This window comes from Bos indicus, chromosome 16 (assembly GCF_029378745.1).
Source record: "Bos indicus isolate NIAB-ARS_2022 breed Sahiwal x Tharparkar chromosome 16, NIAB-ARS_B.indTharparkar_mat_pri_1.0, whole genome shotgun sequence".
NCBI classification, from domain to species: Eukaryota; Metazoa; Chordata; class Mammalia; order Artiodactyla; family Bovidae; genus Bos; species Bos indicus.
Window position 1 is genome coordinate 26,981,613 of NC_091775.1, and position 23,737 is coordinate 27,005,349.

The 23,737-nt window shown below is 39.6% G+C and overlaps 1 protein-coding gene across 10 annotated transcripts in view; it reads right to left on the minus strand.

The window, feature by feature from the left end:
- The window catches only part of TAF1A (TATA-box binding protein associated factor, RNA polymerase I subunit A), a 32,139-nt gene extending 28,368 nt beyond the window's left edge, over positions 1-3,771 (minus strand). For 3 of the 10 annotated variants that reach the window (XM_070767990.1, XM_070767989.1, XM_070767991.1), the window contains exon 1: positions 1,835-3,771. In XM_070767990.1, coding sequence (XP_070624091.1) covers positions 1,835-1,955 — 121 coding nt within the window. In that variant the 5' untranslated portion in view covers positions 1,956-3,771. The remainder of the gene's footprint in view (positions 1-1,834) is intronic. The other 7 variants (XM_019976816.2, XM_019976812.2, XM_070767986.1 and 4 more) reach the window with 7 other exon arrangements.
- Positions 3,772-23,737: the final 19,966 nt, after the last annotated feature.

The following is a 23,737-nucleotide window of genomic DNA, read 5'->3' on the forward strand; positions in this document are numbered from 1 at the left end:
TATGCCCTGCCTACCTCTCTGAATTAGAAGCTGCATTTAACAGGATCTACAGCCAAGTTCCTAGGATATCAGCAGCAACACCAGGCAGCTAGGCCAAGAAACTGACAAAATGCTTCTTCCCTAAAACCTCATTTATTCATCTAAAGGAAAACTGATCTCAGGCCAAACTCCCTTCTGTTATACCTCTAGTTTTCACAGCTCAGACTGGAAATTGACTTTAGACGAGGATACAAAAATCCTTGGGCAATGCCCCTCCTATCTTACATCTGAGCCTAATTATCTCAGGAACAGCTCAAAGAATAGCATTTTTCGTAAGCAAAACATAATGTTATTTGTCGCTGATAAACTTGAAGAATAACTATCAAGGAAAATATATTTGATGGAATGAGATACAGTAAAGAACTAGTGTCAGCAACCTAATTTCTAATTCCTTTGAGAGAACCTAGAAACTCATCAGCCTGTCAACAAGTATTTTTTGAGCACTGCCATGGTCAAGCACTAGTCTAGGTACTCACCATAGGGTGCCCACCTTCAAAGTTTTTATTCTGGGGGACACACCCTTCAAAACACCCAAAGAAATTTAAAAGAATAAAAAGTAAATAATTGTTAGGCAACTAGGTTTTCCTATTGTGGTTAATTACCAATAAAACATCAATATTATCTGCAACTATATTCTCATAGCAGACGAAAGTATTAATATTTGGGGTTTAACAGGCTATCCATAAAAGATGAAACATTTTTAAGTATGTAAATTCTGGTCTTAAACCTACTTGTTTATGGACTGACTCAAGCTCTCCATAGAACACTGTTGACAGACACATGCCCAGGTATGCAGTAACTAGCAGAAACTAGATTACTATTAATAGTTCCCCACAGGGGCAAGGAAACACCCTCTCTGAAGTTCCATTCATTGAAACCTGACTCAAACCATGTATATTAATCCAGTAAAAATAAAATGAGGAAAGAGGCAATAAATTATTACATTTTCAACACTCACTACGCACAAGGCTCTATGCTAGGCACTTTTCCCTTTTTTTAAACATATGTATCTCAAAGCAGATTTTGAGATCAGATAGGCCTGGGTTTGACTCCTGATACCAGCATTTAGAATTTTAACTTCTTTGAAATTAAGTTCCCTCATCTGTAAAATGCCTGGTACATATATTTACTGAGAACTAATTTACTGAGATAATTAAATAGATAATATTCAGGTTAAAAAATAAATAAGAGCTAAATTCTAGCAGCCAGGGACTCACAATCAAGGGGAAAGAAAGCTAGGCTAAGAAAGATATATTTGTGAATAATTAGAAAAGTGCTAGTTCATGACAACATACAGATAACTGATTTTTTAAAAATATATTCTAATAAGGAATTATCCCATAGAACAACTTGTTTTTTTCTACATTAGAGGAACAAAGAAGAAAATAGTCTTTTCCTAAAATCTACTATAGATAATTCTATTAGGGCTTATTTCAATGCAATTCAACAGAAATTTCTGGTATGTATTCCTCAATAGCAGAGATCTTATCTTCTTCAACAAATCTGTCCCCAGTATTAAGCCAATGCCAGGGATATAGTAAAATGCTCAGAAGAGTTACTGGAAGAAAAAAAAAAAGGGTATCGACCACAATACAGACTGTTATTAATTCAAAGAATTCTATGAGAAAAAAATAATATTTTTTTCCTGTGTCTTTTTTATTAACTGCCTTAAAAAAAATCCTCATATATTCTTATCTTGAAAATTGAACCAGCTTGGCTATCTGATTTTGTATCCATATTGAATCTTATCATCTACTTCATTAAAGCTGAAATGGTTATACGTTATTTTACTTACCTATGGATTCTATATGCTTCTGGAGCCAAGGGAAACACATTCCTGAACCAGAGCGCACACACGGTTCTCCCTGTTCATCCTCTGTCGTGGGTCTTATCAATTCTTCACTGAAATCACTCATATCTATTCCAGACTGAAAATATCAGTTACTTTCTGTACATCTTAATCCACAGGTTTCTGAATTATACAGAAAGACAGCCACTTTTATCTAATAAATACCAATGATCAACAAAATTAACAGCACCTGGTAGTTCCTTTAAAAAAATGAATTTAATTATGTCAGCAGCAGCCAAAATGAATGACCCATTTAAAAACTATTGACTACTTCAAATACTACTATATTTCAAGAAGAGACAAGGATAGATAAGATACTAACTCTTTAATTTAAAAAAGAAAAACTAATATAGAGGAAGAAACATATAAATGATGTATGAGGTAAAGGTGATTGCTCAGTCGTGTTCAACTCTTTGGGACCCCAAGGGGTATAGCCTGCCAGGCTCCTCTGTCCATGGGATTTTCCAGGCAAGAATACTAGAGAGGGTTGCCATTTCCTACTCCAGGACATCTTCTTGACTCAGGGATCAAACCTGCATCTCTTTCATCTCCTGCAATGGCAAGGCAAAGTCTTTATCACTGAGCCACCGGGGAAGCACAAATGATGTATAATAAGACAATATGAGAAATACAATAACAACAGTAGTAATTATCATTCTCATTGAGTCCTCTCTATATACCAAGCCTGCTGCTGCTGCTAAGTCACTTCAGTCGTGTCCGACTCTGTGTGACCCCAGAGACAGCAGCCCACTAGGCTCCCCCCGTCCCTTGGATTCTCCAGGCAAGAACACTGGAGTGGGTTGCCATTTCCTTCTCCAGTGCATGAAAGTGAAAAGTGAACGTGAAGTCGCTCAGTCGTGTCCGATTCTTAGCGACCCCATGGACTGCAGCCTACCAGGCTCCTCCATCCACGGGATTTTCCAGGCCAGAGTACTGGAGTGGGGTGCCATCGTCTTCTCTGATACACCAAGCCTACAAAGCATCTAATTTAATCCTTACAGAAATCTGGAGGTGAGTAGTTGAAAAAACTGAAGGGCTCAGTGAAACTTTGTAACCTGGACCAATGTCACAAAAAAGTGAGGACAATATTCTGGGAACTAGAATGTGTTCCCAAACACAACTGACATGAACAGAGTTTGGGGTGTTCGTGGAAGAGGGAGGCGGAAAGCAGATGGCGGGAAGAGAATCTACAAAAACAGCTTTGTGCCAAGCTGAGTTTAGACTCAATCCTCAAGATGCTCAGGACTCCTCTACGTCCTTCCACATACCCAATTTAGGTCCTGCAGGTACTACCTGCTAGTACTTCTCCCATCTTCGCCAAACTCCGCAACTCCACACCACTCCCCCAGCTGGGGACTCCTTCAAACTGTGTCTAGATTACTGCATGAGCTTTCCAACTAGTAATCTTGCCTCAAATTTGGCTTCTCCACATCATCAACCGAACAAACCTTTCAAAATCAGATTAAAAGCACGTGTTTGAAGTAACATGAGTTTTGAACCCGACTCACACGTTGAGTCCTTCCAGAAGAAGCTCTCCCAACCCAAATTCTAAAGCCATTTAGGCGTCGTGTAGTTGTCACGGTAACCAAAGCAGCTCCACGCCTTCAGCCTTGCCCGCGGAACCCGTTTCAGAGTAAAAGAGAAAATATAAGAACACTGGTGAAGCCTAGGGTAGGCCTTCCTCTTTCACGTGAACGCAGGCAGTAACGACAACCGCGGGACTTACCTGCCTGAAGCCAGAATTTTTCTGTGATACCAAATGTCTTCTGACTCCGGACCAGAGGGAGGAAACCCTCACACAACGCGAAACAAGTAAGTTTTGAGAACAAGCTTGCAAAACTGGCCTCCAGCGCTCTGGAGACGCGCAGACGCAGCCCCGCCCCTAACTCTCGATTGGGCGGTGGAGCAGCCTCGACCCCGGAAATAACCCGGAAGTGGCCGTGGATTGCCGCCTTCCCATTGGATGGGTCTCAGGTTTACAGCTTGGTTTGTCTCAGCGGGAAAAATGAGAGACTTTAATTGTAAAAGAAGATTAATGCAAGGGGAGGCCGGCTGGATAAGGGTGCTGCTAAGTCGCTTCAGTCGTGTCCGACTCTGTGCGACCCCATAGACGGCAGCCCACCAGGCTCCCCCGTCCCTGGGATTCTCCAGGCAAGAACACTGGAGTGGGTTGCCATTTCCTTCTCCAATGCAGGAAAGTGAAAAGTGAAAGTGAAGTCGCTGAGTCGTGTCCAACTCTTAGCGACCCCATGGACTGCAGCCTACCAGGCTCCTCCATCCATGGGATTTTCCAGGCCAGAGTACTGGAGTGGGGTGCCATTGGATAAGGGTAACAGTCAAAAAAAGCAGAACGTCACTTTATCCGAGTAGTTCCCCGTATGACGACCTTTCAGTTACTGCTTGGCTCGCGGGTGCGCGCAGCGAGCCTGGAGGCGTGGCCAAGATAAATCTGCATAGCCTTTTAACTGCGTCCTGGAAATTTTTTTTTTTTCTTTTATTTAAGGTTTAGCTTTGAATTGAAATGACTGACTGCTTCCCCCAAATTTAAGGGAGGTGTGCACCCGTCTGGAGTCACTTTTCATGACGAGGGTTAACGAACTTACTAAGAAGTAAGTGTTGAAAGTAAGTTTCTAATATAAAGATTTGGTTTGGCTACATTTCTTCCCTTGCTGTGAGGTGTAATTTCACCCAAACCAACCTAAAATGGGTTTTACCTGGCTGGAAATTCATGCTCCCACAAAAATGGGGAAGAAATTTTTGACAACTTAAAGTTATCAGTCAACTCAAGGCAACAGTAGATAAAAGGGAGGAAGTTAACTGATATCTTTCTTTTTTTCTCTGACAGACTACCAGATTATTTCCATTATTAGCTACACAAGTTGGAGAAACATATTTGCTGAAAATAAGTCAATAATGAGAGACAGAACCAATCAGGAGCTATTCTCTCTGTGTTGGTTTTCTGTGGGAAAGTAGGATAGAGATGGAAGTTTCCACAAAACCAGCTGGCTGGTGAGCACTTCCTCTAAGCGCCGGAAACATCAGGGCATTCAAAAGGGTTCAAATCACCTGGAAAACATGCAACAAAACTGCATAGTTTAGAAAACTTGACATGGAATCTTAGTTCTCTGACCAAGAATTGAACCTGGGCCATGGCAGTAAACGTACCTGCCGAGTCCTAACCACTGGACCACCAGTGAATTCCCACTTAATTATTATCCAAATAATTGTACCTACTGCCTGTTAGCCTACATTTGCCTAAGTTTTAGTTCAGAAATATGTTCTTTTGTTACGAATAAAGGGAAAAATTCCTCTACAATATTCCCGATAATTTAAATATATCCATGATTTGACTCCCAATACAAAGGGAAAAAAAAAAAAACCAATTCAGTTTTAAATTCAGGATAAGATAGTACAGAAGAGGAAACAACTGTGGGAGTGTGGAAGCACAACAATATAAGACCCCTCTCAGAGAAGAGTAATACAAATTCAGACGTGTAATATATCTACTAAGGTAGTATTAGCTTCAGTGATATATACAGGGCTTCCCAGGTGGCTCAGTGATAAAGAACCCGCTTGCAATGCAGGAGAATTGGAAGAGACGTGGGTTTGATCCCAGGGTCAGGAAGATCCCCTGGAGAAGAAAGTGGCAACACGCTCCAGTATTCTTGCCTGGGAAATCCAGAGGAGCCTGGTGGGCTACAGTCCATGGGGGTCTCAATAGAGCTGGATACAACTTTGCAACTAAACAACAACATATATTTTTTTTTCTTAGATTGATATTATAATTTTATTTTACAGCTAAGAGAAACATATATTTTTTTCTTAGATTGATATTATAATTTTATTTTACAGCTAAGAGAAACTTATATATGTTTTTTTTCTTAGATTGATTTTTTTTATTTTACAGCTAAGAGAAACTACGAAATACAGAATTTTCACCACCACAGGTGCTTTATTAACTGGTCAGATTTTAGAAAAAGTTATAAGCAGTGTTTCTCAACTGGGAGGTTAGTACCATTTCTACCAAGAGGAGTTTGGAAATTACTGTGTATGATCTGTAACAAGTCTGCTGTGGTTATATGTTTCATCAAAACCATATTTTCTCCCTCTCAGTTCTCAGCGTCTCCTTCCAGGAGGCACTTTTGACCTCACGAGCATATTTTGGAGGGAGTTATAACCCTCCATGCTATCTTTTAGTAACAAAGGAGCAGTTTCCAGGATAGGTACTATCAAAAAGTGTCTCCTCTGTGACAAAGTCATTGATTTGCTGAAACTCTTCCCTGGTGGCTCAGACAGTAAAGTGTCTGCCTACAATGCGGGAAACCCAGGTTCGATCCCTGGGTCGGGAAGATTCTCTGGAGAAGGAAATGGCAACCCACTCTAGTACTCTTGCCTGGAAAATCCCATGGACGGAGAGTGTGGTAGGCTACAGTCTATGGGGTCACAAAGAGTCGAACACAGCTGAGCGACTTCACTTTCTTGTATCATCAACCATCCCTATTGGCTGTAAGAGCCTGAGACTCTGCTGTTTATTTAAACAACATAAATGGACAACTTCATAATATGTTATCCCATTTATTCGTATAGAAACATTATGAGGTTTTACCATGAGCCCCAATGTTATACACAAGAACTCTAAGCCTCAAAAAAGTTAGCAGCTTGCCTAGGGTCATACAGTTAAACTTCTGATATATTTTAATGCTTTTGACTCCATTCTCTGTGTCTGCTAATTGTCCCAGTAAGGAAGTAATCCCTATCTGAAAACTGTAAATGGATAAGCCAAACAGTCTACACTGTGGAAATTGTGCTGTACAGGCCTCACCCTGGTATTTGTTCAAAGCACCAAATATTTGGCTTCTATGAAGATAGTGCCAAAGTAAATCAGGCAGACCCGGAAACAGGAACTTCTATATAAGCCTATATTCTCCAGGCAATTTCATGTGTTTGAGTTTCTTTCTTTGTTCAGTAGAAATGGTAATAATATTTGTCAGGACTAGACAAATAGTACATGCTGATAGAAGACCTTGCCTTGTATATGACTCACTCCCAGGAGAATATACCCTTTGACAGGACTTTGACGTGGCTTTTTAATTGTAGGAAAATAATTTAACTCTACTGGCCGTTCCCAATGGAAATCTTCAATTCTCTTTGGCTTTCAGACAGGATACTGCTTAAGTTCCATTTCAGTTATATGATCCATTTACTGAAAGTCTGATAGCTTTCTGTTTTTCACTCTAAATCTAAATTACTGTGCTTGATTAATAATCTTTAATAATCTGATTTACCCTCACCACCCAAATTATCTCCCACTACTCTTGTTTTAAGATTTTTTATTGAAGTATAGCTGATTTACAATGCTGTGTTAGTTTCAGATGTACAGCAAAATGATTCAGTAATACATATACATATATCCTAAGAGTCGGACCCAACTGAGCGACTTCCCTTTCACTTTTCACTTTCATGCATTGGAGAAGGAAATGGCAACCCACTCCAGTGTTCTTGCCTGGAGAATCCCAGGGACGGGGGAGCCTGGTGGGCTGCCATCTCTAGGGTCACACAGAGTCGGACACGATTGAAGCGACTTAGCAGCAGCATACATATATCCACTCTTTTTTAGATTCTTTTCTCACATAGACCATTACAGAGTACTGAGTGGAGTTTCATGTGCTTTACAGTATGTTCTTATTAGTTATCTATTTTATGTATAGAGGTGTCCACTATACAGAATCCCACTACTTTTTAATAGGATCATTTCAATCCAGAAGTTTAGGTTTCATCACTGTCTTCTTTTCTCCTATGCTTCTTTATGCCCATCCCTACCCTCCCTGCTCTATCATCAAGCAACCACTGTCATAGGTTAGTCTGAATTGTCTAGAATTTTATTTAAATGCAGTTTTACAATGTGTATTATTTTTTGGATCGGGGTTATTTCACTCAGAATCTCTTTGCTGTTGCTAGTATCTATAGTTCCTTAGTATTGCTGAGCAATATTCCAAACTTTAACATCTATTTACCTGTGAAAGGACAGCTGTGTTTTTGTTTGTTTGTTTTGGTTTTCACTGTTACCAGTGAAGCCACCATGAACATTTGTGAACAAGTCTTGGTGTGGATATGTTTATTTCTCTTGAGTGAATACCCAGGAGTGGAAAGACTGCATTTGTATGATAGGCATAATTTTTAAAGAAACTGCCACACTGTTTTCCAAAGGGGTTGAATCATTTTAAATTAGAACCAGCAATGTAATGAGAAATCCAATTATCTTCATCCTTGGCAGCATTTATTATGATCAATCTTTTTAATTTTAGCCATCTAGTGGATGTGCAGTAATATCTCATTATGGTTTTAAGACTCTTGAGAGTCCCTTGGACTGCAAGGAGATCCAACCAGTCCATTCTGAAGGAGATCAGCCCCGGGATTTCTTTGGAAGGAATGATGCTAAAGCTGAAACTCCAGTACTTTGGCCACCTCATGCGAAGAGTTGACTCATTGGAAAAGACTCTGATGCTTGGAGGGATTGGGGGCAGGAGGAGAAGGGGACGACAGAAGATGAGATGGCTGGATGGCATCACTGACTCGATGGACGTGAGTCTGAGTGAACTCCGGAAGTTGGTGATGGACAGGGAGGCCTGGCGTGCTGCCAAGAGTCGGACACGACTAAGCGACTGATCTGATCTGAATGACTAATGAGACTCTTCCCTGGTGGCTCAGACGGTAAAACGTCTGCCTACAATGCGGGAAACCCAGGTTCGATCCCTGGGTCGGGAAGATCCTCTGAAGAAGGAAATGGCAACCCACCTCAGTACTCTTGCCTGGAAAATCCCATGGGCGGAGAGCGTGGTAGGCTACGTCCATGGGGTTACAAAGAGTCAGACACAACTGAACGACTTCACGTCACTTTAATGACTGATGGGGCTTCCCAGGTGGTGTAGTTGGTGAGGAATCTGCCCACTAATGCAGGAGCTGCAGGTTCAATCCTTGGGTCGGGAAGACAGCCTGGAGAAGGAAATGACAACCTCTTCCAGTATTCTTGCTTGGAAAATTCCATGGACACAGGAACCTGCAGGCTTGCTGCTGCTAAGTCGCTTCAGTCGTATCCGACTCTGTGTGACCCCATAGACAGCAGCCCACCAGGCTCCCCCCGTCCCTGGGATTCTCCAGGCAAGAACATTGGATTGGGTTGCCATTTCCTTCTCCAATGCAGGAAAGTGAAAAGTGAAAGTGAAGTCGCTCAGTCATGTCCGACTCTTGACGACCCCAGGACTGCAGCCCACCAGGCTCCTCCGTCCATGGGATTTTCCAGGCAAGAGTACTGGAGTGGGGTGCCATTGCCTCCTCTGAACCTGCAGGCTTAGACACAACTGAAACTGGCTACTGAGCACAATGACTGATGATACTGAGAATCTTTTCTTGTACATATTTGCCACATTTGTATCTTGTTTAGTAAAGTATCTGTTCAAATCTTTGACCCACTTTTTTCAAATTGGGTTGTTTTTATTGTTATTAATGTTATAGTATTTATATATTCTAGATACAAGTTCTCTGTTGAATACATGATACATGCTTTGCAAATATTTTCTCCCAGTCTGCGGTTTACCTTTCCATTTTTAATAACTGAGAATATATTAATAGAAATGAGAGCAAATGTTTTTACTTTTCTAAACCCCATATTAATTTCTTTATTTTAGAGTTTATGGGTTTTGTGTGTATTTTTTCAGTTTTAGTAAATCCAAGGTCGCAAACATTTTCTCCTATAGTCTCTTCAAGAAGTTATTCTTACATTTAGGTCAGTGATCTATTTCCAATCAGTTTTTGTATATGGTATGTAGTAAGGGTTGAGGTTGATTGTTTTTTTTTTTAACCAATGGCTATTCAATTGTTCCAGCGCCATTTATTGTAAAGATTAACATTTTCCCACTGAACTGCCTTGCCATGTTTGTTGAAAATCAATTGCCTCTATATGTGTGGATTTATTTCTAGAATATTCTGTCCTGTGGACCTATGTGGTCTGCTTATAGGATCTTCGAAAAAGCAAGAGAGTTCCAGAAAAACATCTATTTCTGCTTTATTGACTATGCCAAAGCCTTTAACTGTGTAGATCACAATAAACTGTGGGAAATTGTGAAAGAGATGGGAATACCAGACCACCTGACCTGCCTCTTGAGAAACCTGTATGCAGGTCAGGAAGCAACAGTTAGAACTGGACATGGAACAACAGTCTGGTTCCAAATAGGAAAAGGAGTACGTCAAGGCTGTATATTATTTAACTTATATGCAGAGTACATCATGAGAAACACTGGGCTGGAGGAAGCACAAGCTGGAATAAAGATTGCTGGGAGAAATATCAATAACCTCAGATATGCAGATGACACCACCCTATGGCAGAAAGTAAAGAAGCACTAAAGACCCTCTTGATGAAAGTGAAAGAGGAGAGTGAAAAAGTTGGCTTAAAGCTCAACATTCAGAAAACGAAGATCATGGCATCCAGTCCCATCACTTCATGGCAAATAGATGGGGAAACAGGGGAAACAGTGGCTGACTTTATTTTGGGGGGGCTCCAAAATCACTTCAGATGGTGATTGCAGCCATGAAATTAAAAGACGCTTACTCCTTGGAAGGAAAGTTATGGCCAACCTAGATAGCATATTCAAAAGCAGAGACATTACTTTGCCAACAAAGGTCTGTCTAGTCAAGGCTATGGTTTTTCCAGTGGTCATGTATGGATGTGAGAGTTGGACTATAAAGAAAGCCGAGCACCAAAGAACTGATGCTTTTGAACTGTGGTGTTGGAGAAGACTCTTGAGAGTCCCTTGGACTGCGAGGAGATCCAACCAGTCCATCCTAAAGGAGATCAGTCCTGGGTGTTCATTGGAAGGACTGATGTTGAAGCTGAAACTCCAGTACTTTGGCCACCTGATACGAAGAGGTGACTCATTTGAAAAGACCCTGATGTTGGGAAAGATTGAAGGCAGGAGGAGAAGGGCACAACAGAGGATGAGATGGTTAGGTGGCCTCACCAACTCAGTAGACATGGGTTTGGGTAAATTCCGGGAGTTGGTGATGGACAGGGAGGCCTGGCGTGCTACGGTTTGTGGAGTTGCAAAGAGTCAGACACAACTGAGCAACTGAACTGAACTGAGCTATACCAGTATCACATTATTATAATTAATGTAACTACAGTAAGTCTTTAAAAAGGTAGTGTAACTTCTCAGCTTTCTCTTTTTCAAGGCTAGTCTATGTCCTTTGAGTGCTTGCATGCTAAGTCACTTCAGTTGTGTCTGACTCTTTGCAACCCTATGAATGCCACGCTCTTCTGTCCATGGGATTCTTCAGGCAAGATTAGTGGAGTGGGTTGCCGTGTCCTCTTCCAAGGGATTCTTCCTGACCTTGGAATTTAACTCTCATCTCCTGTGTCTCCTGCATTTGCAGGCAGGTTCTTTACCACTAGCGCCACCCAGGAAGCCCATATCCTTTGCATTTCCACATAAATCTTATAATTAGCTCATTGATTTCTACAAAGAAACCTGCTGGGATTTTGATTAGAATTTCATTAAATTCATAGATCAACTTAAGTAAAGTGGATATTATTATAATATTAAGTCTTACAGCCCATGAATATGGTTTAACTCTCGTTTTTTAAATTTAATTTTCATCAATAGTAGTTTATACTCTTTAATATTCAGTTCTTTCACATCTTTAGTCAGATTTACCCCAAAATATTTTATTTCAGGTGCTATTGTAAAAAGTATTGTAGTTTTAATTTCACATTCTGATTGTTCACTGCTGGCATATAGCAGCACAATTAATTTTTGCATACTGTTCTTGTTTTTGGAAACTTTGCAAACTTCTTAATTCTAGTAGCTTTTTGTAGATTTCTTAGGATACTCTAGAAATTTGTCTGCAAATTTAACTTCATCCTTTCTGAATTTTATGCCTTTTATGTTCTGCTTGCCTTTTCCACTGCTTCAATACAATGTGGACTAGATATGGTAAGAGCAGACCTCCTTGACTTCTTCCTGATCTTTAAAGGAAAGTCTTCGATTTTTGATCAATAAAACTGACACTAGCATAGGTTTCTTTTGTACAAGCCCTCTATCAAATTGAGAGAGTTTCCTCTACAGGCATTCCTGGTTTTATTGCACTCTTCATTATTGCTTTGCCATATACTATCTGTCTTACAAATTTAAGTTTTGTGGCAGCCCTTTGTGGAGCAAATCTATCAGCTCCATTTTTCTGACAGCCTTTGCTCACTTCATGTCTCTGACACATTTTGGTAATTCTTACAGTACTTCAAACTTTTTCATTATTATATTGTTATGGTGATTTGTGATCAATAATCATTGCTATTATTATGATGACTCATTGAAGGCTCATAAGATGGTTATTATTTTTAATCAATAAAGCCTTTTTAAAGTAATACACATTTTTTAGACATGATGCTATTGCACACTTAATAGACTACAGTTTAGTATAAACATAACTTGTAGACACACTGGAAAACCAATAAAACTGGTATATGTGTGACTTGCTTCTTTGTGATATTTGCTTATTGCCATTGTTTGGAAACAAACTCACGATATCTCTAAGGAACACCAGTATTTCCAAGGTGCTAAGAATTTTTATCAAGAATGGATATAAGATTTCACCAAATATTTTTGGTATCTATTGAGATGATCATATTGCTTTTTTTGATATTAATATGATAAATTACTTAGAATGGGTTTGGACATATTTCACTCTCTTCAGTTTCCTGGAGAAGTTTGTAGTATACAACCGATATTACTTTTTTCTTTAATGTTTGGTGGAAGTCACTAGTGAAGCTATATGGGTATGGAGATTTCTTTGTTGGAAAGTATTTTCCCCATGTGTGTGCTCAGTCACTTCAGTTGTGTCTGACCGCGGCCCCATGGACTGCAGCCCTCCAGGCTCCTCTGCCCATGGGATTCTCCAGGCAAGAATACCAATTAATTTCTTTAATAAATAAAAACAGGGTTGTTCAGATTATCTTTGTTTAAAGTGAGCTTTGGCACTCTGTGTTTTTCAAAGACTTCATGCATTTTATCATAGTTTTATCATTTATTGGCATAAAGTTGTTGATAATGTTCCCTTGATATTCTTTTAATGTCTGTAGGATCTGTAGTTATATGTTCTGTGTCATTTCTGATAGTGGCAATTGGTGTCATTTCTTTATTTTTTCAGATCAATCTGACTAGAGGTTTGTAAGTTTTATTGGAATTCTCAAAGTCAGCTTTTGTTTCATTGATTTTCTCTATTTTCTTTTTGCTATTTTATTGATTTCTGATTTTATCTTTATTAGTTCCTTTCTTATGCATACTTGGGCTTTAATTTGTTTTTCTTTTTCAAGTTTCTTAAGGTAGAAGGTGAAGTTATGGATATGAGACCTTTCTGGTTTTCTAACATAAATATTTAAGGATATAAGTTTCCCTCTAAGCAGTATTTTAGTAACATTTCACCAATTTTGATATGTTGTGGTTTCAGTTTCATTCACTATGAAATACTTTCTAATTTTCTATTAGATTTTTTTCTTTGACTCATGGATTATTTAAAAGCTTGTTATTTTCTTTTTCAAGTTTGTTATTTAGATTCCAGAATTTGGAGACCTTTTGTTATTGATTTCTATACTTTAATTTCTATATTTTGATACTTCAGTTCCATGTGATCAACAAACATATTTCGTATGTTTCAAATTTTTTAAAATGTATTGTTCCTTGGCCCACAATATCATGGTAAATATTCCACAAACACTTGAAGAAGAAATGTATATTCTGCTGTTTTGAGGTAGTGTTTTAGCCCCCATAGATAGATATCAGTCAGGTCAACTAAACTGATTGTATTGTTTAAGTCTTCTATATCTTTACTGACTTTCTGTCTAATTATTCTGTCTATCATTGAGGGAGAGAGGACCTCTGAAATCTCCAAAAATAATTATAGATTTGTGCAGTTCTCCTATAAATTCTGATTTTGCTTTATATATTTTGAAGTTTTCTTATTAAGGTAAGCTATGAAAATTATTATATCCTCTTGATGAGTTAGCTTCTTTAAAATTATTAAACAACTTCCTTTATACCTGGTAATATTCTCTGCTGTGAAATCTGCTTTGTCTGATAATCATGTGGCTACTCCAGCTTCCTTTAGATTAGTGTTAGCTTGATTCATCTTTTTTTAAAAAATTAAACCTATTTGTGCCCTCTACTTAAAGTGTGTGTTCTTATAAGAAGCATATAGTTGAATCTTGATTTTTTAAAATGAAATCTGAAAATCTGTATTTTTTGATAGGCATGTTTAGACTATTTATATTTAATATGATTATTGATGAATGGAGAAGGCAATGGCAACCCACTCCAGTACTCTTGCCTGGAAAATCCCATGGATGGAGAAACCTGGTAGGCTGCAGTCCATGGGGTCCCTAGGAGTTGGACATGACTGAGCAACTTCACTTTCACTTTTCACTTTCATGCATTGGAGAAGAAAATGGCAACCCACTCCAGTGTTCTAGCCTGGAGAATCCCAGAGACGGGGGAGCCTGGTGGGCTGCCATCTATGGGGTCGCACAGAGTTGGACACGACTGAAGCGATTAGATTTAAATCTATGGTCTTTCTATTTGCATTCTGTCTCATCTGTTCTTTGTTCTCCTTTTCTCTTTTTTCTATCTCCCATTAGATTAATTGAGAATCTGTCGTCTCTTTTGTTGGCTTACTTATACCTCTTTGTGGTTTTGTTGCTATTATTATTATTGTCATAAAGTTTATAATGTGTTTAGTCACTCAGTCATGTCCAACTCTTTGTGACCCCATGGATTGTAGCTCACCAGTCTCCTCTGTCCATGGGGATTCTCCAGGCAAGAATACTGGAGTGGGTTGCCATGCCCTCCTCCAGGGGATCTTCCCCACCCGGGGATCAAACCCAGGTCTCCTGCACTGGAGGTGGATTCTTTACCGTCTGAGTCATCAGGGAAGCCCAAGAATACTGGTGTAGGTAGCCTTTCTTTCTCCAGGGGATCTTCGCAACCCAGGAATCGAACTGGGATCTCCTGCATTGCATGTGGATTCTTGCTGAGCTACCAGGGAAGCCGCTGTTGTTATGAAGTTCATAATATTCATCTTTAACTTATTATGGTATACCCCCATGTGGTATTTTATCGCTTCTCTTACTGTTTTAGGTCTTTACAACAGTATACTTCCATTTTACCTCTCTTGCTTTTATATGCTCGTGGTCATCCATTTTATCTGTACATACGTATAAACATCACACTATAGCATTACTATTTTTACTTCAAATGGTTAATTACCTTTTAAAGAGATTTTTTTGAACTAAGAAAAAAATATTTTATATTTTAAACAAATATATTTTACATTTGCCCACATATATACATTTCTTATAGGGGGCTTCCCTGGTGGCTCAGGAGTAAAGAATCTGCCTGTAGTGCAAGAGATACAGGAGATGCGAGTTTGATCCCTGGGTCAGCATTATTCCCTGGCGGAGGAAATAGCAAAACACTCCAGTATCCTTGCCAGGATAAATTCCATGGACAGAGGAGCTTGGCAGGCTATAGTCCATGGGATCGCAAAGAGTTGAACATGACTGAGCATGCACACATTCATTTCTTGTATCCTTAATTTTTTGTGCAGATTCAGGTTTTCATCTAGGGGCTTCCCTTGTAGCTCAGTCGGTAAAGAATCTGCCTGTAATGCAGGAGACCCGGGTTCGACTCCTGGGTTGGGAAGATCCCCCGGAGAAGGAAATGGTAACCCATTCTAGTATTCTTGCCTGGAGAATCCCATGGACCGAGGAGCCTGGAGGGTTATAGTCCATGGGGTCGCAAGAGTTGGACACAACTTAGCAACTGAACCACCACAGATTTTCATCTAACTTTTTCTTTCTGCTGAAAGAAAGATTTCAACATTTCTTGCAGTGTAGATATGGTACTATTGAATTCTTTTAGCTTTTGTATGTCTGAAAATATATTTTACCAACCTTTTGCTTTGTTTTGTTTTACATATTTAGAAACTTGCTTTTTGGCATAGGAATCATATTGTTTTGTAATAATGTCATTGACATATAAATCATGTAAGTGTACACTCACCCATTTGAAGTGAGCAATTCAATCATTTTTAGTAAAATCACAGAGTTGTCCATGACCACAGTCAATTTTAGAACATTATCATCACCCCCAAAATGAAATCCCCCTTCCTCAACTCCCCCATCTCTGCCAGCCCTAGGCAACCAGTAATCTACTTTTTGTCCCTATAGATTTGTGTGTTCTGGACTTTTCATGTAAATGTAACCATATAATATGTGGTCTTTTGTGGCTAGATTTTCATGACTTAACATAATGTTTTCAAGGGTCATTTCTGTTGTGGTATGTATCAGTACTTTATTTTCTCCATTTTTTTCTTTTTGTCAGTGTATTGATATACAGCATTTTATTTACTAATGCATTAGTTTTGTGAATGTTTGAGTTGTTTCCATTTTTGGCAATTATGAATAATGATGCTATGAATATTTGTGTACAAGATTTTGTATAGATACATGTTTTCATTACTCTTGGTTATACACCTAAAATTAGAATTTCTGGGTTAATTGGCAACTCTATGTTTAAACTCTGGAGGAACTGTTTTCCAAAGGGGCTGTACCATTTTACATTTCTACTAGCAATGCATGAGAGTTCTAGTTTGTCTACATCCTTGCCAACACTTGTTATTATCTGTCTCTTTTAGTAGTCTTCTTAGTGGATATGGAGTGATAGCTCATTGTAGTTTTGGTTATCATTTTCCTAATGGCTAGCCATGTTAAGCATCTTTCCATCTAGTTATTTACGATTGTATATTTACTTTGGAGAAATGTCTATTGAAATTATTTACTCATTTTTAACTAGGTATTTGTCTTTTTATTATTAAACTTAAAGTGTTCCCTATATATTCTAGATCTAAGTCCCATATCAGATACATGAATGGCAAATATTTTCTACCCCTCTGTGTGGCTGTATTTTCATTATTTTGATTAGATCCTTTGAAGGACAGATGTTTTAAATTTGATGAAGTCCAATTTATCTATTTTTTATTTGTTGCTTATGCTTTTAGTGTCGTACCTAAGACATCATTGCCTACTCTAAGATTTCTCCTTATATATATTTTTAAAGATTTTTATACTTCTAGATCTTACATTTAGGACTATGATTTATTTTGAGTTAATTTTTGTATACAGCTTGCCAACAAAGGTCTGTATAGTCAAAGCTGTGGTTTTTCTGGTAGTCACATACAGATATGAAAGTTGGACCATAAAGAGGGCTGAGCACCGAAGAATTGATGCTTTCAAATTGTGGTGCTGAAGAAAACTCTGGAGAGTCCCCTGGACAGCATGGAGATCAAACCAGCCAATCCTAAAGGAAATCAACTCTCTGAGTATTCATTATAAAGACTGATGCTGAAGCTGAAGCTGCAATACGTGGACCGCCTGATGCAAACAGCAGACTCACTGGAAAAGACTCTGATGCTGGGAAAGATTGAGAGCAGGAGAAGGGAGCGACAGAGGATGAGTGATTAGATAGCATGACTGACTCAATGGACATGAGTTTGAGCAAACTCCAAGAGATAGTAAAGGACAGGGGATCCTGGCATGCTACAGTTCATGGGGTCACAAGAAGTCGGAAACAACGTAGCGACTGAACAATAGCAACAAGGTAGGGTTCGATTTCTTTCATTTGCTTATATATATCAGTTATCCCAGCACCATGTGTTGAAAAGACTTCAGCTTATCTTTGAAAAATATTTTTACCTGATGTAAAAACTCCAGACTGTCATATTTTCCACCAGCACTTTAGATATATTGATCTTCCATTTTCTGGATTGCATATCCCCAAGGAGAAATTTATCTTTGGGAGAAGGAAATGGCAACCCATTCCAGTGGTCTTGCCTGGAAAATCCCATGGACAGAGGAGCCTGGAAGGCTACAGTCTATGGGGTCGCCAAGAGTCGGACACTACTTAGCAACGAAATCACCACCACCATGTACATAGTGTATCTGTTTTTTCTCTTAATGAGTATTTTTCATTGCCACTGGTTTTAAGCAGTTTGATGTGCATTCATGTCATTTTACTCACGTTCCTTAAGTTTGGGTTTGTTGAGCATCTTAGATCTGTGAGTTTTCATTGTATTTGGAATGCTTTCTTTCATTATTTCTTGAAACGTGTTTTCTGTTTCCTGCCTCCTTCAAGGACTCCAGTTACACATATATTCAGCTGACCCAAGTGCCCACACTGATACTCTGTTCATTTCTTCCAGTCTCTTTTGTTTCATTTTGAAGAGTTTATATAGCTATGTCTTCAAGTTCACTAATATTTTCTTCTGCAATATCTAGTATGCTGTCAATCCTGTCCAGTGTATTTTCTTGTCAACCATTGATTTATTCACCTCAGTTTGATTTGAATCATTTTTATATAATCCATGTTATGCTTATGAAATATAACTGTGTCAATATCCTTGTGTAATAATTGTATCATCTGTGTTATTTTGGAAGATTCCTATCAATTGACTTCTCTTTCCCTTATGGGTTGTATTTTCCTACTTCTTTGCATGCTTCGTAATTTTTATTGTATTCCAGATATTGTGAATTTACCTTGTTAAGTGCTACATATTTTTTACTATTTTAAATAATCTTGAGCTCTGTTCTGAAATGCAGTTAATTTACTTGGAAACATTTTGATCTTTTCAAGACTTGTTTTCAAGCCTTGTTAGGTAGGGTAAGAATAGCTTTAGATCTTAGGCCGATTCCTCTTTACTGAGTAATCTACCTGATCCACTGAATCATAGGTTTTCCACTCTGGCTAGTGAAAATACAAACTATTCTCTACTCCAGTAACTGTTCTTCCTGTCCTCTCTGGTGATTCTTCCCTGGCCTAAGGTAGTTCCTCACATGCAGTTCCTCATCATTAGTCAGTTGAAGACTTGAGAGGAACATTCTACAGATCTCTCGAGCTCTCTCTGCAAAATTCTCTTTTCCCCATGCCATTCTCTCCTCTCCTGTACTTTTCTCTTATGTATTCCAGCTGTGTTGGCCTCCCCTAACTTTCGAATCTGTCTCTTCAGCTCAAGGAGATCACTTGTTTGAGTTTCCCCTTTTCTGGTTGTGGCCTGGAAACTTTATCTGGGGAGTAAGCTGGGATAATCGTAGCACTCTCTTCATTTCTTCCATTTACTTTAGGGATCACTATCCTGTGCTGTTTATTGTCCAATGTCTAAAAATGATCATTTTATATATTTTTGCTAGTTTTCTAGATATTTAACTGAAGCACAAAGGGAGGGAAATCTAGACTGGTAGCCATAGTCTTTAAAAAATGTTGTATCCCATTCTCTGCACTCTGAGTAGTTTTATCATTGGGAATAGGCTGGGTTATTTCTTATAACTCCAATGTTAGGTCTTCTGGATGTTCCTCCACTGTAAACCTCGCAGCGTTAGGCACCGTGGGAGGTTTACAGTGATATATGGTATTATGCTGTCTTCTGTTGGTTTCAGGTGTACTTGTCTAGTTTTCTCAATCAGAATGCAAATTCTCTTAAGGTCAGGGACCCTCCATACCTTATATTTTATGCCCAATCCCCCCCAAACTAGACACATTTATTTATTTATTAAATATTTATTTAATTGGCTCCATCGGGTCTTAGTTGCATCACTCGGGATCTTTCCTTGCAGAACATGGGGGCTATCTAGTTGTGGCATATAGGCTCTGAGGCACGTGGGCTCAGCAGTTGCAGCACATGGGCTCAGTTGTTCCAGGGTATGTGGGATCTTAGTTCCCCAACCAGATTCAAACTTGCATCCCCAGACTGGCAGGTGGATTCTTAACCAGTGAACTACCAGGGAAGTCACCACATCTATTTTTTGACTGTTACTCAGCCTTTAGTTAGTGAAAATTCCATCTGAAGTGTTAAAAAATAATACACTTGGGATTAGAGTTTATGTCAAGCATCAGTGTTTAAATGCTGAGTTAAAAATGAACGCTGATTCATCCACTATAGTCATACATATGCAGGCAGGAAGCACTGCCACTACTGCTCTCACTGTGCTCAGCAGAGAATTTTTTTTTTTCTGATTACCCACCAAGATTGTTAGTATCTCTTTAAGGTAATAATAATAGTAAAAAAAAAAAATGATGCAGATATAAAATCTGTAGAAAATCTACAAAGTAAGCAGTCAGTTCTTCAGTAACTGAGCACTCTCATGCTTCATATAAAAGCACAGGTGAAAATCAGTCAAACTAATTATTAATGAAGTAATATTTAATTAGGTCATTTTGAAATTTTGCTTTTCCCACCAATGAATTGTTAGTAATACCACTCTAAATAGAAATAATAGAAGTTAAAATGACCTCTTTATCTGCTTTAATATTCTGGTAGGATACAGGAAGAGAGTACAGTACAATTTCATTCACTCCCTCCACAACAAATATGTCCTCAATCAACAGTAAATATATTTCAAGTTTGTTTCTAGTGTTGAGGGTGCTGCTGAAGGGAAGACAGAAGATGGCGTGCTCTCATGGCATATTCCCTCCATATATAAATATTCCATATTTATATATGGAAGCTCCATGTAGGTAAATAGTGTAGTATATTTATAATATGTGAAGAATTATGAGTTCATCAAATCATTGGTTGAGTACCTCATATATTCCAGATATTTTCCCTGGGGCTTATGTTACCCAGTGAACAAAACAGACAAATTCCTTTCTTCAGTGAAGCTTATATTTGGGGTAGGGGGACAGTCAAATAGGTAAACAAATATAAAGCAGGTGGTAGCTGCTCTGAAGAAAAATAAATCAGTAACATGGATTAGATAACCATGCTAATAATAAGTAGGGAGCTCTTATTTACTTAGGGTTGTCAGGGAAGGCATCTCTAATGAGATATGCTATTGATAAAGACCCTTGATGAAGTGAGGGAACAGGTTAGCCAGCAGACTATTCAGGGGAACTCTTCCAGGTTGAGGGAAAATTGCAAGTGCAGATGCTCCCGTGTATGAGTGGGCTTGGTGTGTTTGAGTGAAACTAACAGAGCCAGGAGAAAGTGCTAGGAAGTGGGAGTAAAAGGGATGAGCAGGGTCAGATCAAAGAAGGCAGTGCAGACCATAATAAAGTCACTGTGTTGTACTTGGAAGTGGAAAGCCAGAGGAAGATTTTGAGCAGAGGAGAGACATGACCACATCTGTATCATCAAATGATCGCTCTGACTGCTGCTGACACAATAGACTTTGGGAGGGCAGGGCAGAAGCAGGGAGAAGAGTAAGGAGGCTATTGCAGTCTTTCAGGTGAGAGATGACAGTGGCTTGGCCTGCAGTGTTAACACAGGAGGTGGTCAAATTCTGGGCATATTTCAAATGCTTATGCTAAGTGAAAGAAGTCAGACAAAAAAAAAAAAAAAAAAACATAATGTATCATCCCATTGATATCAAATTCTAGAAACTACAAATCAATCTAGAGTAACACAAGGTTTTTTGGAGACAGGCAGGAGAGGGGAGGGAGGGATGGCAAAGGCGCATGAGGATTCTTTTCAGGGGAATGGATATGTTCATTACCTTGATTGCAGTGGTGGTCTCATGAGTGTATACATGTCAAAACTTATCCAGTTGTAGATTCTGTGTGCATGTGCATGCTAAGTTGCTTCAATCATGTCGAACTCTTTGCAACCTCATGGACTACAGCTCACCAGGCTCCTCTGTCCATGGGATTCTCCAGGCAATAATACTGGAGTGGGTTGCCATGCCCTCTTCCAGGGGTTCTTCCTGACCCAAGGATTGAACCCGAGTCTCGTATGTCTCTTGCTTTGGCAGGCAGGTTCCTTATCTGTAGTGCTACATGGCAAGCCCCAATTGTACACTTTGCTGCTGCTTCTGCTAAGTCGCTTCAGTCGTGTCTGACTCTGCGACCCCATAGACGGCAGCCCATCAGGCTCCCACGTCTCTGGGATTCTCCAGGCAAGAACACTGGAGTGGGTTGCCATTTCCTTCTCCAATGCATGAAAGTGAAAAGTGAAAGTGAAGTCGCTCAGTCGTATCCGACTCCTAGCGACCCCACAGACTGCAGCCTACCAGGCTCCTCCATCCATGGGATTTTCCAGGCAAGAGTACTGGACTGGGGTGCCATTGCCTTCTCCGATTGTACACTTTACATATGTGCAATTTACTGTATGTCAGTTATACCTCAAACAGGTTTACCTGGTGGCTCAGATGGCAAAGAATCTGCCCGCAATGCAGGAGACCCAGGTTCTATCTGTGGGTCAGGAAGATCTCCTGGAGAAGGGAATGGCAACCCACTCCAGTATTCTTGCCTAGAGAATTCTATGGACAGAGGAGCCTGGCAGGTTACAGTCTGTGGGGCTGCAAAAAGTTGGACACAACTGAGTAAATCTCTGCCTGTCTGCCTATACCTCAATCAAATAATTCAAATAAAGGGTGCTCAGGATTATCTGATGGATTGGACTTGGGGTATGAGACAAAGAGGAGTCAGAATAGTTTGTAAGTTTTTGACTTGAACATCTAGAAAATACAATGACCAGTTGTTGAGATAGGGAATATTGAAAGGAGCATGGCTTGAGAGAAAATAAGAAGTTTAGTTTTCAACATATTAAGTTGGGGATGCCTAATAAACAAATCTAAGATTCTAAAGCAAAGAAACATATAGTAGAAAAGAAATTAAGAACTCCTAATGGCAATACTATTTCCACAGTCACCTAATCTGTTGTATAGTCTCTCCAGACAGCATGGGAACGACACTGGACCAGTGGGACATCTCATGGTCCCTGTAGATAAACAACTGTGAACTCTTGCTCGTCTTTTTCTTTATTCAACATTATGGTTTGCATAGATGGACCACATTCTTTCCTCTTGCTTTTAAGGAATCTGGTCAGTTTGGGAAACTAATTAATGGGTTTGATTGGCATTTGGGGTTAGTTGATGATTAGCCTTGGCAGAGACTATAGAGAGAAGCCCCTGGTCACAGACAAATGCAATATCTTCATCTTGAAAATGAAGGCAGTAATAGGACCTACTATTATTGTGAAGATTAAACAAACTGATACCTATAAGGACTTTAGAATACCACCTGGACATAAAGAAAACACTCAACAAATGGAGGCCGCTATTAACTAGCTTTTCCTTCCTAACAACTTTTGCTTGTCGTCGTTTTGATGTAAGTTGGTTTCTCCTAAATTGTGGGCTTGTCTGTTGATCTACATGTTTGCCTTCACCACCCTAGTGTTTTGTCCAACATCTGGCCTAAAATGGTAGCATGAAATGGAATTCCAACATATTGGCATTGAATTAAATTATTCTCCCCTTATGGATAAGAGCTTCTCTGCTGGCTCAGATGGTAATGTAGTACCTACCTGCAATGTAGAAGACCCTGGTTCAATCCCTCGGCAGGGAAGATCCCCTGGAGAAGGGAATGGCTACCTACTCCAGCATTCTTGCCTTGACAGTATCCTTCTTGGACAGAGGAGGCTGGCGGGCTACATTCTGCTGCTGCTGCTGCTGCTAAGTCACTTCAGTTGTGTCTGACTCTGTGCGACCCCATAGATGGCAGCCCACCAGGCTCCCCTGTCCCTGGGATTCTCCAGGCGAGAACACTGGAGTGGGCTGGTGTTTCCTTCTCCTATGCATCAAAGTGAAAAGTGAAAGTGAAGTCGCTCAGTCGTGTCCGACCCTTAGCGACCCCATGGACTGCAGCCTACCAGGCTCCTCCATCCATGGGATTTTCCAGGCAAGAGTACTGGAGTGGGGTGCCATTGCCTTCTCCGAGGCTACATTCTATGGGGTCGTAAAGAATCGGACACGACTGAGCG